Source organism: Lathamus discolor, chromosome Z (genome assembly GCF_037157495.1).
Source record: "Lathamus discolor isolate bLatDis1 chromosome Z, bLatDis1.hap1, whole genome shotgun sequence".
Lineage (NCBI taxonomy): Eukaryota > Metazoa > Chordata > Aves > Psittaciformes > Psittacidae > Lathamus > Lathamus discolor.
Genome location: NC_088909.1, coordinates 68,391,930 through 68,411,969, shown reverse-complemented (window position 1 = coordinate 68,411,969; position 20,040 = coordinate 68,391,930). Strand labels below are relative to the sequence as shown.

The following is a 20,040-nucleotide window of genomic DNA, read 5'->3' as shown; positions in this document are numbered from 1 at the left end:
TAAAGCAAAAGCTTTAATTTCAGAAGTTCTCTACAGAATCTAAATTCAGAGCAAACAGCTTACCCTGCTTCCACTCAGAACACCATTAATGGAACGATGTTTCCTTCGCAAAACTGGGAACAGCTGAGGACAATAATTATTTTGCTTTTTTCTTATAAAGCCACAAATCACCCCAGTCTTGGTTTTTAGACACGCTGAAATTTGTATAGCTATCTTCTGCACTTCTCTGGTAATTTTAGCAATTTATGTAGGGAAGAAAATAGAGGAAATACAAGAATTTCACTTCTCATGTTCACCTTACAAACATCCCAATCTTAATTGTTTTCATGGTCCAAAAATAGAGTGCAGCTAGAGAACATACTGAGAATTCTTGTACAAGATAAATCGCTATAGTTGACACAGTTTTAAGAAAAACAGTCCAGAAGAACAGGACACAGGGATAAGGAGTATCTGGGAACAGCAGGTGTCCAGGATGGGCTACAGTTAAACTAACTGGTAAGTAGGAGGATAGGAGGATTATTATGTCTCTGGTGCTAACGAAACAGTTAAACTGGTATGAGCATCTACTGTGCATGCTCCAAAGGCTGCCAGAAGTGATGAAGATTGTTGGAAGAAGTAAACGACCACCACAATTCTGTACACACACGGGGAACTTTCTGGAAAATGATGTAATATATGTATGCCCAGGGACTATATAAGGATGGCTGGTGTAGCAACACAGAGGCACACGTTAGGAGGAGCTATCCCCCGTGTCTCCCTGCACTGCAATAAAGAATACCTGCTTGTCAGCTTGAAAACTTTGCTGGCAAGTTTGTTCCTGGAGTTTTCTCCAAACCACTAGACAGAATTACCTTTCCTTTTGCTACTTGTGACATTCAAAAGAGCTACTTCATCTCTCATAACCTCAATTATGATGCCAAACAACAAATACAGACTTCAAGTTTGCAATCTGCCTTCTGCTTTCTTGAATTTTGCATCTTCCAAGATGTGTGGAAAGAAAGAGCAATTATTCCTTTTTGCTTTGACATAAAGAGCAATCACGAGTATGAATAACAGCCCGTATAGAAACCTTTGAAATAAAAGCAATTTATGTTCAGAGCAAGTGTACATTTAACACGAGGGCATTTATCACAAGGGGTATTTAATACTGGAGGTAAGTTTGCTTTGGGCAAGTTACTACTTTTTATTCTGCTTTAAACACAATTATTTTGCACACTTTCCTTCAAAATAAGCACAGGATAAAAACAGATGTTTGAATTCTTGCTTGGGGATATTTTAGGGAAGTTTGAGGGGTTTTATTATGTAAATAAACTACTAATATTTTACAGTTACTCTGTCAAAACATCTATGTGCTTTACATATGCTAATAGAAAGATGAAAAAGTTCTTGTCAAACTTTCATTCTTTTTTCAAAACGTGTAACTTGATGGAATCATTTGAAGACAGTGAGATTGAAACAACATTTACTTGGTGGTGGAGTGCAGTGGAAGACTTAACTATATGCTCCATATAAAATTGCACTAATGTAGTAATAAAGCTGCATTCAAGAGCTCCAAAGCTGCCTGTACAGACTCTGTTCAGCACCCATATGCCTATAAACGATGCAATCTGTATGTGTAAACTTTTTTTCCTTGCATCTGTGCAGGAAAGCGACTCTATACCCTTACTGAGTGACTATTTGATATGCTGTCTTATCCCTATTGTCCACTGTAGGGTCTCCTGCCTTATTAACTTCACACTATTCAAAATATTCTGAAATGAGAATCCCCAAGTGCCTTGCAGGACTGTTAGAAACAACAGGGTGGTTTTTTTTTAAATACAGTGATGCTCATCACTGTATTTCTATTTAGCAAACTCAAAGTGTTTAAGCAAGAGGGTGGGGAGGTTCCTCCATTTTTTTAGCTGAGAGCTGGAGTGTTGGTGAATTTAAGATGCAAAATAACTATAAATACTCAAATGCCTTATGAGCACACTCCATGTATTCAGAACCAGCTCCCACCTGTTTCAAGTGTTTCAGTGATCTCAAGGTCAGGCATTCAGGAACTCGTACTTACCAGCTTTGAGAAGCCAGGAGCAGGGACCTGGCTATCTCCACAAAGCAGAGGCAGTGGCGGACATCAAATCTAGATCTTCAGGCTGGCATTAACAACTGATGCTTTTTTGGTGTCTGATCTGTGCTTTAGTTGCCATGCAACTCCCATGGTTGACAGAGAGGGATCCTTCCTACCTACGCTGAGCTCACTTATGACGTACTCTTTCCCATATCACTAGCTCGTAGTTTTCAAAGGCATTAGATGTTAAAACAAGTTAGAGTTAAATTTTTAAATTGCTTCTACAATCTGCTTAAATTTAGATTGACATAAGTTTGCATTGAATTTTAAACAGGCATATTTTGAAGTGAAAAATTATGCTCTGTGAATTTTTTAAGTTTCATTTAAATTAAAAATCTGCATATAAGTCTCTACTTCTGCAAGAATAATAGAGAGCATATTCTCCAAAATGAGAGTGTTTACCAGCTGAACATAGAGTAAACTGCAAGATTCATTGAGCTCACAAGTCTTCCTGCACAGAAGTTCAAGGTCAGACATCTGAAAAATAAGAGCTTGTTCTGCAATACTGTCTATAGTTTTGGAGAATAGTAACATAGACAAAGAGGTTAGAATCAAGGCAGATAGACTGTGTGAAGTCTCAGAGCCAGGAGAAGGTTTAGTAGAAGCAGAAAAACTAGTATACCAGTGCCCACATGATCAGGATATTTGTGGGTACATTGTAGGACTACTGTACGGTCTCGGATGACCACTGCTGAACTGCTCATGACGCAGGATCACTCAGAATAAACTGTGAGAGTAAATCCAAGTTTATGAGGATGCTTTGCAGGAAAACAGGCCGAACACATGCAGTCCATTAACTTCAAGAAAAGATTGAAAGAAAACTAGCTTCCACAAAGAAAAGATAACTTCATTGTAATGGTTTACAAACTGTGAGCAGGTGAAGACAAAGTGAGATCCAAGTACTGGATATCAACAGTCAGATACAGTAAAATTAGAAAATGGTATTTTTCCTTGTCAATCATCAGAAGTAATAATTAGAAATTTAAGAAGTTTCCTCAGGATTCAGCAACTCTCAGAGTCTAACTCAGGGCAGAACTACAAATACTGCTCTCAGCCATCACTGATCACCCTAAAACAGCAACTACTTTATGACCCTTTAAGCAGCACTAATGAAAGTAAGGTGTAATCGTGCCTTTTGTCGTGAAAATCTATAAAGTCGATGCTAATTTGCAAGCAAATCATACTCATTATAGTTAAAAGTAGTGTCAAAATTAGCTCTTTTGAACTTTTACTGCATGGTCTCATGCCACTCTCCAAAAAGTTACAAAAACATGGATTAATGCAGGTCTTTCAGGTTTTCCCAAAACAGGAAACTTGCAGAACCTTCAGGCATTTGAACAAAAAGTACAGAAGGGCAGATGTGTGGTGTTAGCTGTAATTTCTTTCCAAGATAGCATTACTGCCAGCCTGCAGGTCAGACTATTCTGAGTGCTTCTGTCCTCCTCTTCCACTGTTTTACCAGCTTAGATTCCTACCTGTTAACTCTGAATTAACTATGGTGATTTAACGGCATCACTAGCACACCTATGAAGTCTTAACAGGTATGCTGGATTTTTCCTGGCTTGTGACTGTAGCTATTTCCACCTAGAAATACAAGACCTGTCCTGTGGCCATCTATTGTCTCAGACACAACAAATGGAATATTCTGTAGGATAGAAAAAAATGTAGCACAAGACCTTTGAAGGGATAAACGCATCACAGCTCTTCATTAAAGTGAAGATATTAAACAATACCGAAAACATTGACAGCATACATGGGGTATGGTCAGTTAATGAAGGGGGAAAATACCTCTATCGCAGCAGGGTTTTGGACAATCTCTGGTTGCTAGGAGCTATTTGTTCTAACTAGATAAGCCAATAAATAGCTCCTCATATCTTTCCTATAGCTGTCAGCACTGGTTAATGGCAGAGATGAGGTTACAAACCCTTCCCCTGCTTCAGTAGCACAGGTCCCATGTCTTTTCCAGTCTGTGAGGAAAGAAAATTGTTAGTCTGGAAATCGTGCCAGTGTATAGAAACATACTGGATATTTTTTCTATAGCAATATATCTTATTCTAGGTTATCACCTATATTCTATAATATAGGTATACCTATAGTATACATCATTTGTAGGTTAATCACTTACTGTTCAATAAATAAAAGACAACAGCATAAATTAAACCAGAGGAAGAAGGTACAAGAAAACATTATTTTAATGATTCCTGGTAGCATTTCATGGCCAATACCTACTGAAGTACATCTCCTTCACCACTTCATTAGGACAAAGCCTGCCTCATCATTAGAGACATCTCATTCAAAAAGAGCAGTCACAAGGGAAATACAGTACAAATACTTCTAGTTGCCACTCATAGGGCTGCCTGGAAAGGCTCCTGCTCACAAAAAAGGAGCGACATTTTTTGTCTCCTCCAACACTTCCACAGCTGCAGTGTGTATCTGCTGGTGTTTATCTGGTTGTAAGACATTAACTGGCAGACAGATGTGTATGGAGAAAATAACAGAATTTAAGATTCATACACAGTAACTCTGTGCAAAAATAAGGTACAGCTTCTCCCCAGAACAGTCTTGCAGCTATGAAACATGCTACACTGCTGAATGCCATATGGACTGCTTTTTCACTTCTTTATAAACTTTCTTAAGGGATTATTCTGATAACCGGCATCATGTGGGGATGTGAATATTTCACATATGTAATACTATCGGGCAATGCATTCTAAGTGTACTACCAGTCATCATAGCTTTTATTATAGGAATCAATATTTTATACCCTTACATGATGTAATATAACTGCCATTCCCAATTACAAACCTTGGGCTGGAAAATGGTACATTTCTTTCACAGTATTGACCTACATTATGAATGAAGCTTTAAACTACATGTCTAAAAAGAATAAAAATGGGCTTGGGTTCGTGCTACACAAGGCTCTAGCCTTGAAGTGTCAGGTGGTGTTTTGTAGGAAACAGTACCACCTCTTATGTCAGTATACCAGGAAAAATATCGTTCCTTTCAAGACAGTACTGAAATTTTATTAGCTTAAAAATGAATTATTTTGAGAACCTGAATTTTAGAATTCAGAAATAATAATTACTTTGTTGTACCTAAACTGTGTCACATCCCCTCTCCGTTTTTTGGGTTTTTTGTTTGTTTGTTTTGTTTTGTTTTTTTGAGGCACTGAAAACAGATACATTTAGGATACCTGAAAACTCTTTGCCATCTCCTTAATTTTCAACCCATCACCACTTTTCTTCTTTTGGCATAGTTTAAATCCTGAGCACTTAGATGCATATATTGCTTTTCAGCTGGGAATGAGAAAATGGCTTTCCAAATTTCTTGAGAATTACTCAGCCCCCAGCAGACACATTTGGCTCATGTCTCTTCCTGCAAACCCCAGAGCTCAATTAACACGTAAGGCTTCTCACACCTAAGGCTGGGGTCTCAGACACATTCTTTCCACCCTCAAACCTGACACATACTTCTGAAGTTTTGTTGAAGTACTCCATTTATATTGTTCCGTTCACATGAGCACCTGATAAGGGTGATGTAAATCATTACATTTAACAGTGATAACTTTGTGGATCTGGGTTTAAGGTGATGATCTTAACATATAAGGAAGGCTTATATCCCATTTATGTAGGGAAAAAAAATTGCTTTTTCAGATTGAGATATTAATGATACAGCTGGCAATATTTAAAGATCTGTATGAATACAGAAGGGAGAATGGTAGAAATAGAACACAAAGGCTATAACCTAGAAAGATGCAATTACCTGGGGATCCCTAGTCCTCTTGCTCACAGAAAAATATGGAATAATCCTGCTTCTGCAGACTCATGGCTCTGTTCCTGAAGGGCTAATATTTTGTACAATTCACCCAAGTGGGTTTATGAGACATGTTAGGACCCTTCTTTTGGGTCTGTTTGTTCACAAGTCTTATGCTGGGTATACACAACATAAAAGCATAAGGCAATTACCCACTGGCTGGCATGTATGAAAGACAGCTGGGATTTAGTGAGCTGCAAGCAGAGTGCTAGTAGTGTGCTGATCAGCCCAAGAAGGCTCTGGGGGCCAGGCAGGCATTAGTGCCACAGGCAGGATGGACTCTAGTGGTACGCTCAGCCCCACAGAGAGGTGCTGGTTGCCCACACACTGGCACTAACGGCTCAGCCTGGAGACTGCCACCCAGATGTCCTCTGGTTTTTCCCTCAGATTTCTAGGGTGGTGTTTCTGTCCTAGAATCCTTGACTCATTGGTGATCACACCTCAACAACCCTGCTCCTACGTCCAGCCTTACCTTTCATACTTTTGTGGGGATGCTTTCACCCAGCGAGCCCCCACCACGGTGTGGGGGAAGCTCCCTTTGCAGGGATTGCAAAGAGGGAATTTCACAGGCAGCCAAGGTGCCCCTTGGGACGTGATTATCTCTGTTGCCCGCAGGATAGAATCAAAGGAGGCATTTCCTCTGTCCATCTTCCTCAATTTTCTTTCACAGCCAGCAAGTGCTTTGTACATAGCCACCTTGCCCTGGTGGACAAGTCACAGAGGAGGGTGGTTGCTCTTAAGCACTAACCTGTGTTACCCTTAACATTGGCAAGTTGCAATTTATCCTTCTCTCTGAGCACAGCTCAAAGGCAGAGGAAAATCTGCCCACACATTATTAAGGTCTGTGAGGTGGACACAGCCACATGAACAATGTTAAGGTGAAGACTTCTTCCTCTGCTGTGAATAACAGCATTTTCTCCACAACAGGGAACTGTGTGCGCGGAAATGCCAAATGAGTCAGCTTCCTTATAGAATTAGCTGACCAGGAGCCACCCCTGCTTGCGTACACCAGATTTGATCTACCTCCCTATTAAAATTTGGTTCCTGGTGCTTAGCATAAAGGGAATTGCGTAGTTAATATCTTCCCGAGCTCACTCACAGACCTGAAAATATCTTTTTTTTTAAATTACAGTATACTTGTATTTTAGACAGATTTTGGTCTAAAGGAACAAGTACCTGAGATATGAAGTAATGAGCTACTGTATTTTAAACAGATGATCTGGAGCTCCTTCTTTTGTTCAGGAACACACACAAGGTGTACATTTGATAACAGCAGAGTTTTTAAGTGATTATGATTGATGTGGTTTATAACAGAAAGCACTGTCAATGGTGAACTCAAACCCAAAGGAAGAAGGAAATGACACTGGTTAATCACAAGCTAAAGGACTGGCTTGACCAGACTGGATGCTTTTGAAGAACAAAGTGACCTAGAGCTGATGTGAATTAAATTGAACTTGTGTAGAAATGTACACAAGCGCAAAATCCATGCAAATTTAACTTGTTCCTTTTGTAACTATACACAAACTATAACAGCACGGTGACTGTTGAAGAGCATCTGTGAATTTTGCAATGGTCTTTACAGAACAAAAAAACCCAGACATACATTATTTTGGAATAAAGTCTGACCCAGTTTAGGACTTTTCATAGGCAGTGTACTGTACTAAATTAAATTAAGTGTGATGCTGGATCAAAGCCAAGTATTAAGGCAGACGGTTGGCTGAGGGTTTGCATGAGACACTGCATTCCAGTTTGTCTTCAAAAAATGTACAACTGAGCCATTTTAATCTGTGGGGTCAGCTGGACTGCTAGTATCACTAGGAAGATTTATATAAATATGGTATAATTAAGAAAATACTATACAAAATGTTAAAGGTCATCTGTTTCCGTTACTCTGTGTTTCATGTCTTATTTATGCTGAAATCTTTTCATGTTCATTTTCTTTTGGGAACAAAGTGAGCACGAATACAATGCTGCCACCTAAAAGCAGTTTATGTTGCCTGAATAATTGGCTAGAAAAGACAACAGTTATGATTTAACCTTGAAATGCTAAGTGAGACAGACTTGCTAAGGAGTGTGGTCTGCAACCAATCAAGTGATGAAAGACCACCCTCGTGAAAAGCAATTCAACTGTGAAATCCAGTAGCCTTTTAGAGCTGTTCCAGGTGCTAGGGTTAAAGTTAAGAAGACTGCAAGCTGCAAATGAACACGAGTTTTGGATTTCAGCCTGTAACGCCTTTCCTGGAAGGCAAATAACCCTTGTGCGGCTCTCTAAGTTTGAAGGGAAGCAAGACTCTTGTTCTGTAAAAACTCCCCCCCTGCCTTGGCCATTTCTTGGCCATGGACCTATGTATTCTGGGGGTAAACCTTATTATGACCTTGGCAGCTTTTCTAATAAGCTTACAATTTATCTTTAATTGAGACACCTTATGCAGATTAGTTGTTAGAAGACAGATTAAGCTGAAAGACTTCTGCAATAGTATTACATAGGTTTTTTACTTCAGTAGCCTTTTTCAGGGGGAAAAAAATCCCAAACACACAAAAGAATTGGGTAGCAGAGTCAGGTATTCTCTAAATACATGACAAGTAAATTTAGACATTTTTCTTTTCAAGTGTGTAAGACAAAAGATAGGTAACAACAGTCTAGGGTTTGGAATAAAGTTCTAAGTCTGTACTAAATTGTGCAGAACCTTTTGTACATTTAATATCTTACTTTTTTAAGTCTGGAGGGACAGGGCAAAGAACAGTCCTATTTCAGGTCATTATGAGTCAATCTCCCATTCCATATTAACAGCAGTATTTCATGTATGGAACTAGTATTGTGAAATTTTGTCAGCCAGGTTCTTATTCCACATTCAGGCCACTAAAATTTACAGTAGTGCTATGTGGTGCTGCTAGTTTAAGTAAGTATGTATTCTTCCAATCTACCATGAAAAATGATGCATGTTAAATAACCACCTTCCAAGAAATAAGGGCACACACTAAGCACAAACATCTTGTGCCAAGAATGCTACATAGGCAGCAAAAAAGCAGCAGCTGGTTGGCATTTGGTAACCACATAATTTGGATCAACGAATCCTATGGTGTGCTGCTTCCTTTGTTGCTAAACCCCTAATTTTCAGTGATGATTCTTTCTGAACTGCCACAAAGACTGCACTAACAATATTGTATTTTTTACCACACACAAAAAAAAAAAAAAAAAAAAATTTGCACCTGACTTTTTATAATAACGGAAGAATTAAGGCCATGTTTTTCATAGCTACGAAGTATTTTACAGAGACTAAACAAATTCTATATATGATACTATTAAAACTATCCAAGCCATCCAGAATGTAAGATAATGCATTCTTTACTAGGTGTCAAAGCTGTTGAGCATTTCATATTTTGAAGCCCTTCTTTCAGAGCAATCTACAGTTAGTTTATTTAAGCAAACAAGAGGTCACATCTCAAAAGCTTTACATCATTATAACCTTAGAAACATTAAGATCAAAGAAAGATATCCTTAGACTAATTTAAGAGTCACTGTGACTCTCATACACCCTGCAACAGTTTGGATAATAGAGTTTGTGAAGGAAGTTGTTCAACTTAAACTAACACAACAGACATAGTTAAGTAACCTGCATATGTATTTTCAAAATTGACACTGATGATTCCTAGTAATCACTTGCTCTTTTCAGATAGCTTCAGGCAACCGGAAGATCTGCTTGTATCTTAAAAGCTTTCCCTCAAAAACATTGTCTCGAATCTTAAAACTGCCACTGCAAAAATATAAATAGTACAAATAAATTAACTCTCAACTGCATTCTGAGTTGAACTGTAAAGGAATTACTTAATGAGGAATTAATCTGTGGCTTCCCCAGATCAGATGAAAAGTCTCTTGGCTGTGTAAGAGGGAGAATCTCACCAAAACCCTCTCCTCTTCTGTGTGCTCTGTAATGGCCTTTATTGTGGTTCATCCAAAGTCTTCCTCAGATTTACACACACTAATGAATATTAAAATTTTTAAGAGAGTTATAATTCATTTTACTGATATGCAAATGGTACTGTAAGCCTGCAGCATGCTGACTTTGACAGAACAAAAATATCCTACTTTTTGAAATATACCCCAATTCTTACAGGTAGGTACATTGCTGCAAATGCTATGATGAGAAATCCTTTAAACATTACTAACCAATAACAGGGAAGCAAACTGATTGTAATTAATTCTTTATTAAGTATTTTTATTAGTAAGTATTGTTACTTGGGTCATGCATAACAACACTGTAACAATTGCATCTATCACAGCATTACAATAGAAACTATCTGAAACCTTGAATTTTTGAATTTTGTGAACAGTGTTTAGTGCTACTGCAGTCTTATTGACATTCAAACCAGTTCTCCCTGATAAGTCAGGCTGATAAAGCAATCCACCTCCAAAAACAGTCAGGCAAGATTTTGGCACAAACTGCAGTCTTAGCTGTAAGTTACATTACACCAGGGTATGTCACCAGTGAAGACACAATACTAAAATTCGCGCTGCAACTTGAATTATACCTGGGAAGAGAATAAAGTAATTCATCATCCAGCAATTATTTAGAAGCAAGACAGTAAATAACAGATGTAGTTACAATCTTGTTATTACTGGCAAAAGATATAAGAATATGTTCTCTTCCTAAACAGAATCGGTCATGCTTATAGTAAGAGCATAATTTAAAACACTGGATTGCCAATGCATAGAATAAAAACAGTCAATTGTGTGGACAGGCTATGCTAGGTGACTGATCTGTGACAGTTCAAGAAGCTGTCATTCTTTGCTATCCATTCTGCCCATTTATTCTGGATGAATGCCATAGAAACAGAATGGAATGCATGCTTAAGCCTCAGCTATTCCATTTTCATCTAAATGCCAGACTTCCCACCAAAACAGAGAAAAAGGGAAAACTGGTATGTGTCTGCCAACACCACTGCAACAATGGCAACTTGTAGCAGTGAAGTATAAACAGTCATATGAACAGTCTGAAGCCGCTACCACTGCAGTAGTTCTTCCCATGAACCATCATGGCTATGAACACAAATGGAGACTCTGCCTTTCAGAAGGCACATTAAGTGCCACAAAATGTGTAAGAGATAACAGCCTTTGCATTTTCAACAACGTGTAAGGTCAGGGCAAACCTTCACTTTTGAGTCAAAACTCAGACCCACACCTGCCAGACTGACATGCCGCATAATCAAACGCATACATTTACTCTAATGCACAAGTGCATTAGAATCTAGTGTAAAAACACATTATTGTTTTAGGAGAGTGACTACTAAACTGAGCCATTATAAAAGTTATGAATAACTCCTTTGCACAGACTAAAAGCTGTAGAAGATATGAGAAGAACAGACATGCATATTTATTCATGATGAAAACATGGTTTTGTACTACTAAGTCACAATTCTTTTTAAAGGAATGAAGTACATTTCTAGTCTTGCCTGTAGTATGAAAATAGTGTCCCAGGATTAATAGAGATTCATATGAAAACTAAGGAGAAATGTAAGTAAAAATTATTTATGTAAGGTACTGAAGTACAAATCCCCAAAAATGAAAATTCCTCTACACTTCCAATGCAGAGGGCTCTTCTTCAACAGGGTATTAAATAAACTTTCTTATTTACTGTACGTAATTCATGGAACACCAGCAATGATAATTTTCACTAGAGAGAGAAACTTATAAAGGGACAAGAATGTAAATGTTTCGTTATACGCTTACATCTCAAATCTGTGTGAATATTAATATGAATTTAAGCCTTTAAACAAAAATACAGTAGTGTATCCAAGGAATCAAAAACCCTTCCCCAGTTTCAGAATCAGGATAGTAAGGACAGGCATCACCAAACAATGCTGCATTTGAAACAGCAGATCCTGGTCAAAATCTGTCTCCTGAGTGAGAATCATTGACAACTTTCTTTCTTTAATCCTTCTACCAAAGGCACACTTCCCCACCAAAATACAGTTTGATTTGCAACAGTAAACATTCACAAAGTTCTCATCAGTTAAAAACCTCTGATAACTTAGAAGTGTTATTCTTCATGCTCTTAAAGCCCTTGCACATGCAGCAGAAAATGTATGCCACAATTGGGTCACATCAAATAAAAATAATTTGGGAAAAATATTTTTCATTGCAAAACATGTCAGTTCTGTAAACAACAGGGTACAACTTCATTTCTCTATCAGATCTCATTCTAAGCAGAGGCAAGACGCGATGAGAATTAGTAGATGACAGGAGATGAAGAAGTGTAAATCCCATGCCTGACAGCTTGACTTTAAACATGAATACAGAGTCACAGAACAATTATTCAGGCTGGAAGAGACCTCAGGAAGTTATAGCTCAATCTCCTTCTCAGAACAGGGTTAACACTGGGTTGAGACCAGGCAAAAGATGTTCTAACCAGAAGGCACTTTCCCTCTTAGAGCATTTGGGTACATAGTTAATGTGCCCCCAGTAAAGTGAATGTTTTTTAATGACATGCATATTGAGCAAGAAAAATGGAGCAACTGGGTAGCTGAACAGTGTACATATCTAACTGGTTCTGGTGGTCATGTACACTTACAAAACCCAAACCTCCTCATATTAAACCATGCCTATTTAAAGGGATTGAGTTTTATACAGTGTATAGTTCTTATAAGCACAGGCTGTATTGATCAGTGTGCAGAATTCCTAAACTGAATTCCTAAACTGAAATCACTTAGCAGTGTGGAAAAACAATATAATCCTCAGAAGCAAGAAACAGGTGAAACAATTCATACATCGCTTTTGCATTTTTAATTTAGTAATTATTGAATGGTTCCAGAGCAGGCACTACATTACCTCAAACACAATTTAGTATCTTTGAAATAATGTGAAAAATAACCTCTTCACCTCAGTATAAAGACATACATATACATATACAGACACATAAATTAATTTAGAAAATCTGTACATATATATTTTTCAGGAAGCAACTCAAAGTACTATATAAAAAAAAAAATCTGTACTCCGACACACCATAAATTTTAATTATTTTTTCTGAAGACAGGGTTTAAGGACACAAAATGCCATGAGGTGATACATAGTAGAAAATGAACTGGTAAATATCTATTCAGTGCTAAAAGAAAACACAGAACTCCTTAAATAAAGTAAATGCCAATTTATCAGAAATATTTATTGTCTTTGAGCTAGGCACACCCCAGTTATCTGTGTTTCCTTAAGTATATCCCCATGGTAGAGAACATCATGGAAGTATTTCACTACAAAAGCCAGGATACTTAACTTCCTATTACAGCTGCAAAGCTGGTTCAAGAAAGGAGTATCCTTGTTGAATCTGAGTCTGAAAGTCCATCTTCCTGATTAGCTGCCTCATAATCACCCACATTATCAGCTAATTCAATGTCTTGATCGTCATTACTTTCTGCGCTGTAATCAACTTCTTCAAGGAAGCGAGGTTCATCTTCATCCAAAACATATGTAGTGGGGCTAGAACGAACAAGAAGTTGCATGATTCATGTTAAAAATTTTACTTGGAACATAGATTCAGACCATGCCCAGTCCATACCCTAATATACAAAAATCAAAAAACTACTGCAGGAAAGGGGCAGCTTACCTGAAATAGTATTGAGTTTTTAATTGCACATAAAACAACTGGGAACCAAAATCAAGTTTGTAAGACCCTGAACTAGTCAGACATATAAAATTCATTATAGAAACATGCCACGACAAATTAGCTACACATTACAAACCTACACATTACAAACCTAAGCTAATAGCCTGTAAGGACTTCGTATAATTACAGCAGGATCAGAAGCTGTTGTAAAAGGATACAACTACATAAAGAAACAACAGTTGCTAAAGGATATAAGAAAACCCCTAAAAACCAGGTAAGAATCTAAAAATTCCATTGGGAAATGTCTGTATTTTATTAAAACACATTTTACTGAAAAGCATTGTTAGCAATTACACTGTACCTATCAGACTTCACAAAATAAGGAGTTATGTTTATGCCTACAACTAAGATTAAATTCCCATATGAATCACTGCACTCAAATCAGGTCCTCACACACATGCACACAGCTAAAACTTGAAATTTTTATGTTAAGCCTTGCAGCTCAGAGGCAGCAGATTTAAGGAACTGAACCACTGCCTACAGGAAGGTCTTTGCCTTTAACTAGTGATAAGAGGACTAACACCTTTAGTGTTAACTGGAGAAAGGTTAAAATACAACTTTCTGATCTTCTCCCATCCTTAACACAGAGGAGAGGAAAAAAAGTACGAAAGGAGGAGGAAAAAAAACTATTTTCCAGATCCAGTTTTCTAACCTCCCTTGGGACATAAGAAGGTAACTGCTTAAAAGCACTAAGTATTCCTAAATGTTTAATAAGTAATTTTATATTCAGATTAAGTCCTAAAAAGTTTTGTAATGGATTTTACCTAATAATTGAATCATACAGAACTCACACAAAACAGTGAGGATGTTCTTACTGAGAAAGATCACAGGGTACTTATAGAAATGTTTGCATAGTAATTTTGATGGGTTTTGTCTTAAGACACACAACAGCCTAGGCTGGCTGTGGCTTTATAGTTAAGAGAATTAATCACTGCTTCTTTCTAAAGGTCTTTTAGGAGCTTAAGTGGACCACCTGAAATCTGCGGCGCAATCTCTTTCTAATATACATAAATTTCACAGTATTCTTCCTCTACCTGTAGCCTCAATGACATTCTATACTGTCACATTTTGTGTTGTTGACAGTTAATTCCAATACTGGCAGAAGAAAAATTAAGAAGAATTGGTAGTGCCAGCTTAGAGTGAAAAAAAAACCAAAACCACACACACACACAAACAAAACCAAACCAAACCACAAAACCATAAACAGGACAGAAAACCTAAACCAGTAAGAAAATTAGTTATCAAAAATTCAACTCAGTCATGGTCTCTGGATTTACATTTAAAACAATCTGAATCATGGCTCACTAAACAAGCTCTTACTCATTAAGCCATGCAATAATGAATGCTCCACAAAACTAAACGCTGTTAAAGATTATTTAAGCTGTAACTAGGGCAACAACCCACTATGTTGGTTAATGAACTCGTGCTTAAAACAAATTTGTTTCCATTTAGGAGAGACAAAGAGTGAGGAAAATAACCAGTATCTTTGCTAAGATACCAGTTTCATTTTACAGGTGGGGAACTCAACATACCATAAAGGTACATGCTTTGCATGAAGAACCTGTGGTATAAGCAGCAAAGGAATACAGTTTTCCTGTGCTTCCATCCTATGATATTTTCTCCCCTACGGAGTCACTACCTACCCACACTTCTAAGGAAAAAAAAGTTTGGGGAAAAAAATATTACATTTTAAATTATTTAAAGAACAAAAGGAAAGAAACTTCATCAAATGTATCACATTCCAACAAGTCCACCTCTTTTTTTTTGGCAACTTCTGCTTCTAATCAGTCAACACAGATACTGATTTGTTTGCCATTATACGCAAGAAATCCACACTGCAATTGCAGGACAGATTGTGTAATTCAATTCACAGGAAACTGAGCCATTAAATCTGAATGTTGGCCCAATATTAGCTAATAATTTTGAATGCTGAAACAGAAAACTACAATGAGCTGTGTGAACAACAAATATTTAACCACTGACAATGGGATGTTAAAGTATTACAGTAGGCACATATAAAAACTCAGTGAGATATAATATAGAATAGTGAAGCTCTTAAAAAAATTATATCCACTATTTAATAAGTATAATTATTCGGAAATTAAACTCACATAGTTGATCCAGTTAAAAAAAACCCAACAAACACAAACTTATTTTAAAGAAAAAAAAACAGAACAGCACACACAAGCAAACCACATAGTTCACCTCTTCAAAGTGGCTTGTAAAATCATACAGTATGTCCTATTTTATAGTCATAAAACCATACAATATATCCTATTTTATAGTATTGAAAAACACACTGGTATATGTATTCAATATATATATGTTTGTATAAATTTATTTTACTTATTCACTCGTGTGAATAAGTAAATGTAGGCATGCCCTGACTTCCAGAAATTCTGCCACTGTGCACATTCTTGAAGTCAGTGTGTCAGCTGTAATACATTTGCACTGGGATGTGTACATTCGAAGCTCTCATCTGAAACCAAGAGTTGACTCTCATAGTCATTTCCCATTTAATAAGAAAAAAATTACTTGTTATATTCAATAGAAGTGCTTCTGGCATATATGAACAGATCTTCTTTTCAAAGCTACATAAACCTTTAATATAAAAACTGGCTCTGAAATCTGCCTCATAATAGTCCTAGCTTTCCACTACTATCCAGGACAATACACCACAACTTCTCAATCATTTATTACTGAAAACAAATTATTATTATTATACATACTAAATTTAGTTTTGTCACTTTCCCTTTCTTGAGTCTTAATTCCTTACAAAATAGCACTTTCTTCAGTCAAAGGAAAAACCTGTGTTGCATACCACTCATGTATATTTGCTTTCCCATAGCATGTCTTCTGATGCAGCAAACATTAACCATGGATATTTAACTTTACAGCAACCTTTATTCTAATGGGTAGCATGAATCTGCAAAGTGGAATTATTACTTCACTGTTTTACTGAGTCACAAGAAATATAGAAATCAAAACACCTGAAAATACTTCTTGCCACTTAATCAAATTCTTTATTCTCCTCCCTGCCGCTCCCCACACTCAGCATATCTTGAGACAATATATTTTTAGCTGTCGTCATGCTGATTCTATGGGTTTTAATTTCCTAACCTTTCCCTTGGGCTGTTTCTAATTAACTTGCTCAATAATCCCTCTTCCTCTACTGCTAAACCTCCTACTTTTCCTTTTAAAAGGAACCCATTATTTTTCTCAGGTTAGCAGAAGTTGTTTATCACACAGCTACAGTTCTGTAATGTAAGGGATAATATAATCTCTATTTTCTTTGAAGTCATGGCAGTTAAAAGAGAATACTGTATGAAAAACTGAAGATTTGCAGATTCTTTTCCAACAATATTTTATGGGTAAAAAGATGAACTCCTAGATACCTGATACAATCCTGTGGTCTTCACGTTTATTAACAAGTTTAAGAATAACCATTTTATTTAAAAAAAAAAGAGTATTTTCTACAGCACCTGCCATTGAATATATAAATTACTATAAATATTTTCTAAAATGTCTTTTAATTCTTATTTTTTAATGACAATACCTTACGATGTTTTTTATTATTTACATCAATCCTCCAAACATATTAAAAGAAAAAACACTGAACTTTTTTTTTACTAAAATTGTATTTGTCCCTTAAAAGATATACTTGGATTTTCATTACCCGTAGTGTTTGACACTGTCCCACACAACATCCACATCTCTAAACTGGAGAGACACGAATTTGATGGAGGGACCATCCAGTGGATAAAGAATTCACTGGATGGCCTGTCCTGGGTTCAGCAGTAGCAGTCATTTTTCTCAGTCTTAGTAGTTGGCGTAGTGCTGTGTTTTTGACTTTCAGCCTGGGAACAGTGCTGGTAACACCGTGTTTTTAGGTGTTGCAAAATAATGTTTACTCTGACCAAGGACTTTCTAAGTCTCATGCTCTGCCAGGGAGGAGGGGGAGTTGCGAGGAAGCAGAGACAGGACACCTGGTCCAAACTAATCAAAGAGGTATTCCATACCACAGCACATCATGCCCAGTATATAAACTGGGGGAAGTTACCCAGAAGGGCTAGATCGCTGCTCGGGTCAGGCTGGGTATCAGTCGGCGGGTGGTGTGTGGTAGTATTCTCTTCCCTTGTTATTTCCCTTATCATTATTATTATTGGTGGTAGCAGCAGTGGTTTGTGTTATACCTTAGTTACAGGACTGTTCTTATCTCAACCCATGGGAGTTACATTCTTTCGATTCTCCTCCCCATCCCTACGGGAGCTGGAGGAAGGAAGGGGTGCAGTGAGTGAGCAGCTGTGTGGTTCTGAGTTACCGGCGGGGCTTAAACAACGACAGTTCTTTGTGGCGCCCAACATGGCGCACGAAGGGTTGAGATAACGACAGATCTGACCAGAGTTGTCTAATCGTATTTGTGATAAGCATTCTTTGTTTCAGATTGATAGTCACTTCTCACAATGCTGATTTATTGGCTCTCAAAGTTGCTGCTCTTGATCTCACAGTTTCAGCATGTCGTACCTTACTTACAGCCCGTATTTGCTGTTTTAGTGTTTATAGGCCGGGGGGCTTGGGCTAAGGTTCTTGTTTCATTGTACTTTATGGTAATGACTTGTAATACCATAGACTCATTGATCATGAAACTGATCTGGCTTGCGTTCCTCTATACTTTGGCAGGTATATAATGGAAGCGTTCAGCAATTATACATCTTTTTTTAACTCCTCGGGTTGTCAACCTATGAATGAGACATTCCCTTACATTCCCAGCTCCCCCACCAGACTATTTACAGCATCATTTGAGAGTTCTGAAGGTTTTGAATGGCCTTTGGATACCCTTGAGACCTGCCTGCTGGTTGTGATGGGGATGACCGCGTTGGCACACATACAGTGTGTGTTTTACCCACAACCATTTTGTCCAATCTCAAAAGTAAAGCAGAGTCGGGTTTGGGTCTTGTCTAGGGTTAGATGATGATATAGGAGGACCAAGAGATTTTCCCTGGGGCTGGACAGTCATGAGTGGCAGGGTGTGGGGGATAGTATGGGCAAGTATCTAGGCCAGTGGTCCCCTCCAGTGCTTTGGAATTTCACTACTGAACAAGTACAAAATAAAAAAAAATTAGTAAAACACTTAAATGAGGTGTGTTGTCATCCTGGTCATACCAGAGAGGGACAAATCATGGCAACGTGCTGGGGCCTGGCCTGTGCTTAGGGAGTCCTGTTCAACACTATCCACACCTTCAAAGAGAAAAAGATGTTTCTGGATCTGATGGCAAAGCAACAGATAATACAGTTACTCCAAGTACAGCAGCTACACCAACCCCAGCAACAACTACAGCAGCTACTCAAACTCTGACTACAACCAACAATGCAGCTACTCCAATTCCAAGCACAGCAACTACACCAGCCCCAGAGAAAAGTACAGGAGTGACCCAAACCCTGGCAGCAACAGACAGCACACTTTCTGGTGCTACTCAACACCCAAGCACAGCAGCTGCACCAACCCCAACAACAGATACTGCAGCCACTCCAACCATGGTGATAATCACTGCAGCTAAACCAGAGGACCAATTTCTGCCAGTACCGGTTGCCCCTGTATGCAAAGGCAAAAGCAAATGAGGCATGAAGAGTACTCATAGAGTGAAGAAAGATGAAGAGCCAATGCACTTACTACACGGGATCCAAACAAGAGTTATTATTATGTGGATCAGAGGAAGAGGAAGAAGAGGTGACATCTCGCCCCTGGACCTCAACCAAGCTATGGAACATGCAGAAAGATTTTACCCATCGACCAGGGGAGCACATCATCACCTGGCTGCTCTGATGCTGGGACAATGGGGCCAAAGGTCATGAACTAGAAGGTAGGGAAGCCAAGCAGCTGGGATCACTTGCTAGGGAAGGGGGAACTGGCAAAGCAATTGCAAAAGAGAAACGGTCCCTCAGCCTTTGGGGGCGCCTCTTGGCAGCTGTGAAAGAAAGGTTCCTGTACAAGGACGATGTTATGAGTCGTTCGGACAACTGGACAATGATAGAGAAAGGCATCCAGTCTCTGAGGGAATCAGCCATTGTACAGATGATCTATTGCAGGCTGAAAGCTGGGAATGCACCCATAGATCCAGACAAAGTTGAATGTATACAACCCATGTGGTGGAAATTTATAGAGTGCACCATCACCATATGCACACTCATTGGCAGCAATAACCTGGCACAACATAGCACAACCAACAGTAGATGAAATGATTCATCAGCTCCAAGAGTTCGAAGACAATCTCACCCCTTCCAGCATTTCAGCTGTGGAAAAACTATTCCAAACAATTCAAATTCAAACAATTGAGAGACGATCTATCTGACCTATCCAGCTCCCCACGTGTACCAACACACATCTCAGCTACTAACAAAAGGCATCCTACTGCTCAAAAGACAATATATAGGAGGTACTCACCACGGGCTACCCTATGG

The 20,040-nt window shown here is 38.2% G+C and overlaps 1 protein-coding gene across 6 annotated transcripts in view; it reads right to left on the bottom strand.

Moving 5' to 3' along the window:
* Nucleotides 1–10,110: 10,110 nt before the first annotated feature.
* Nucleotides 10,111–20,040, bottom strand: part of AGTPBP1 (ATP/GTP binding carboxypeptidase 1) — a 67,543-nt gene continuing 57,613 nt past the window's right edge. For all 6 annotated transcript variants that reach the window (XM_065661507.1, XM_065661508.1, XM_065661505.1 and 3 more), the window contains one exon: nucleotides 10,111–13,394. In XM_065661507.1, coding sequence (XP_065517579.1) covers nucleotides 13,217–13,394 — 178 coding nt within the window. In that variant the 3' untranslated portion in view covers nucleotides 10,111–13,216. The remainder of the gene's footprint in view (nucleotides 13,395–20,040) is intronic.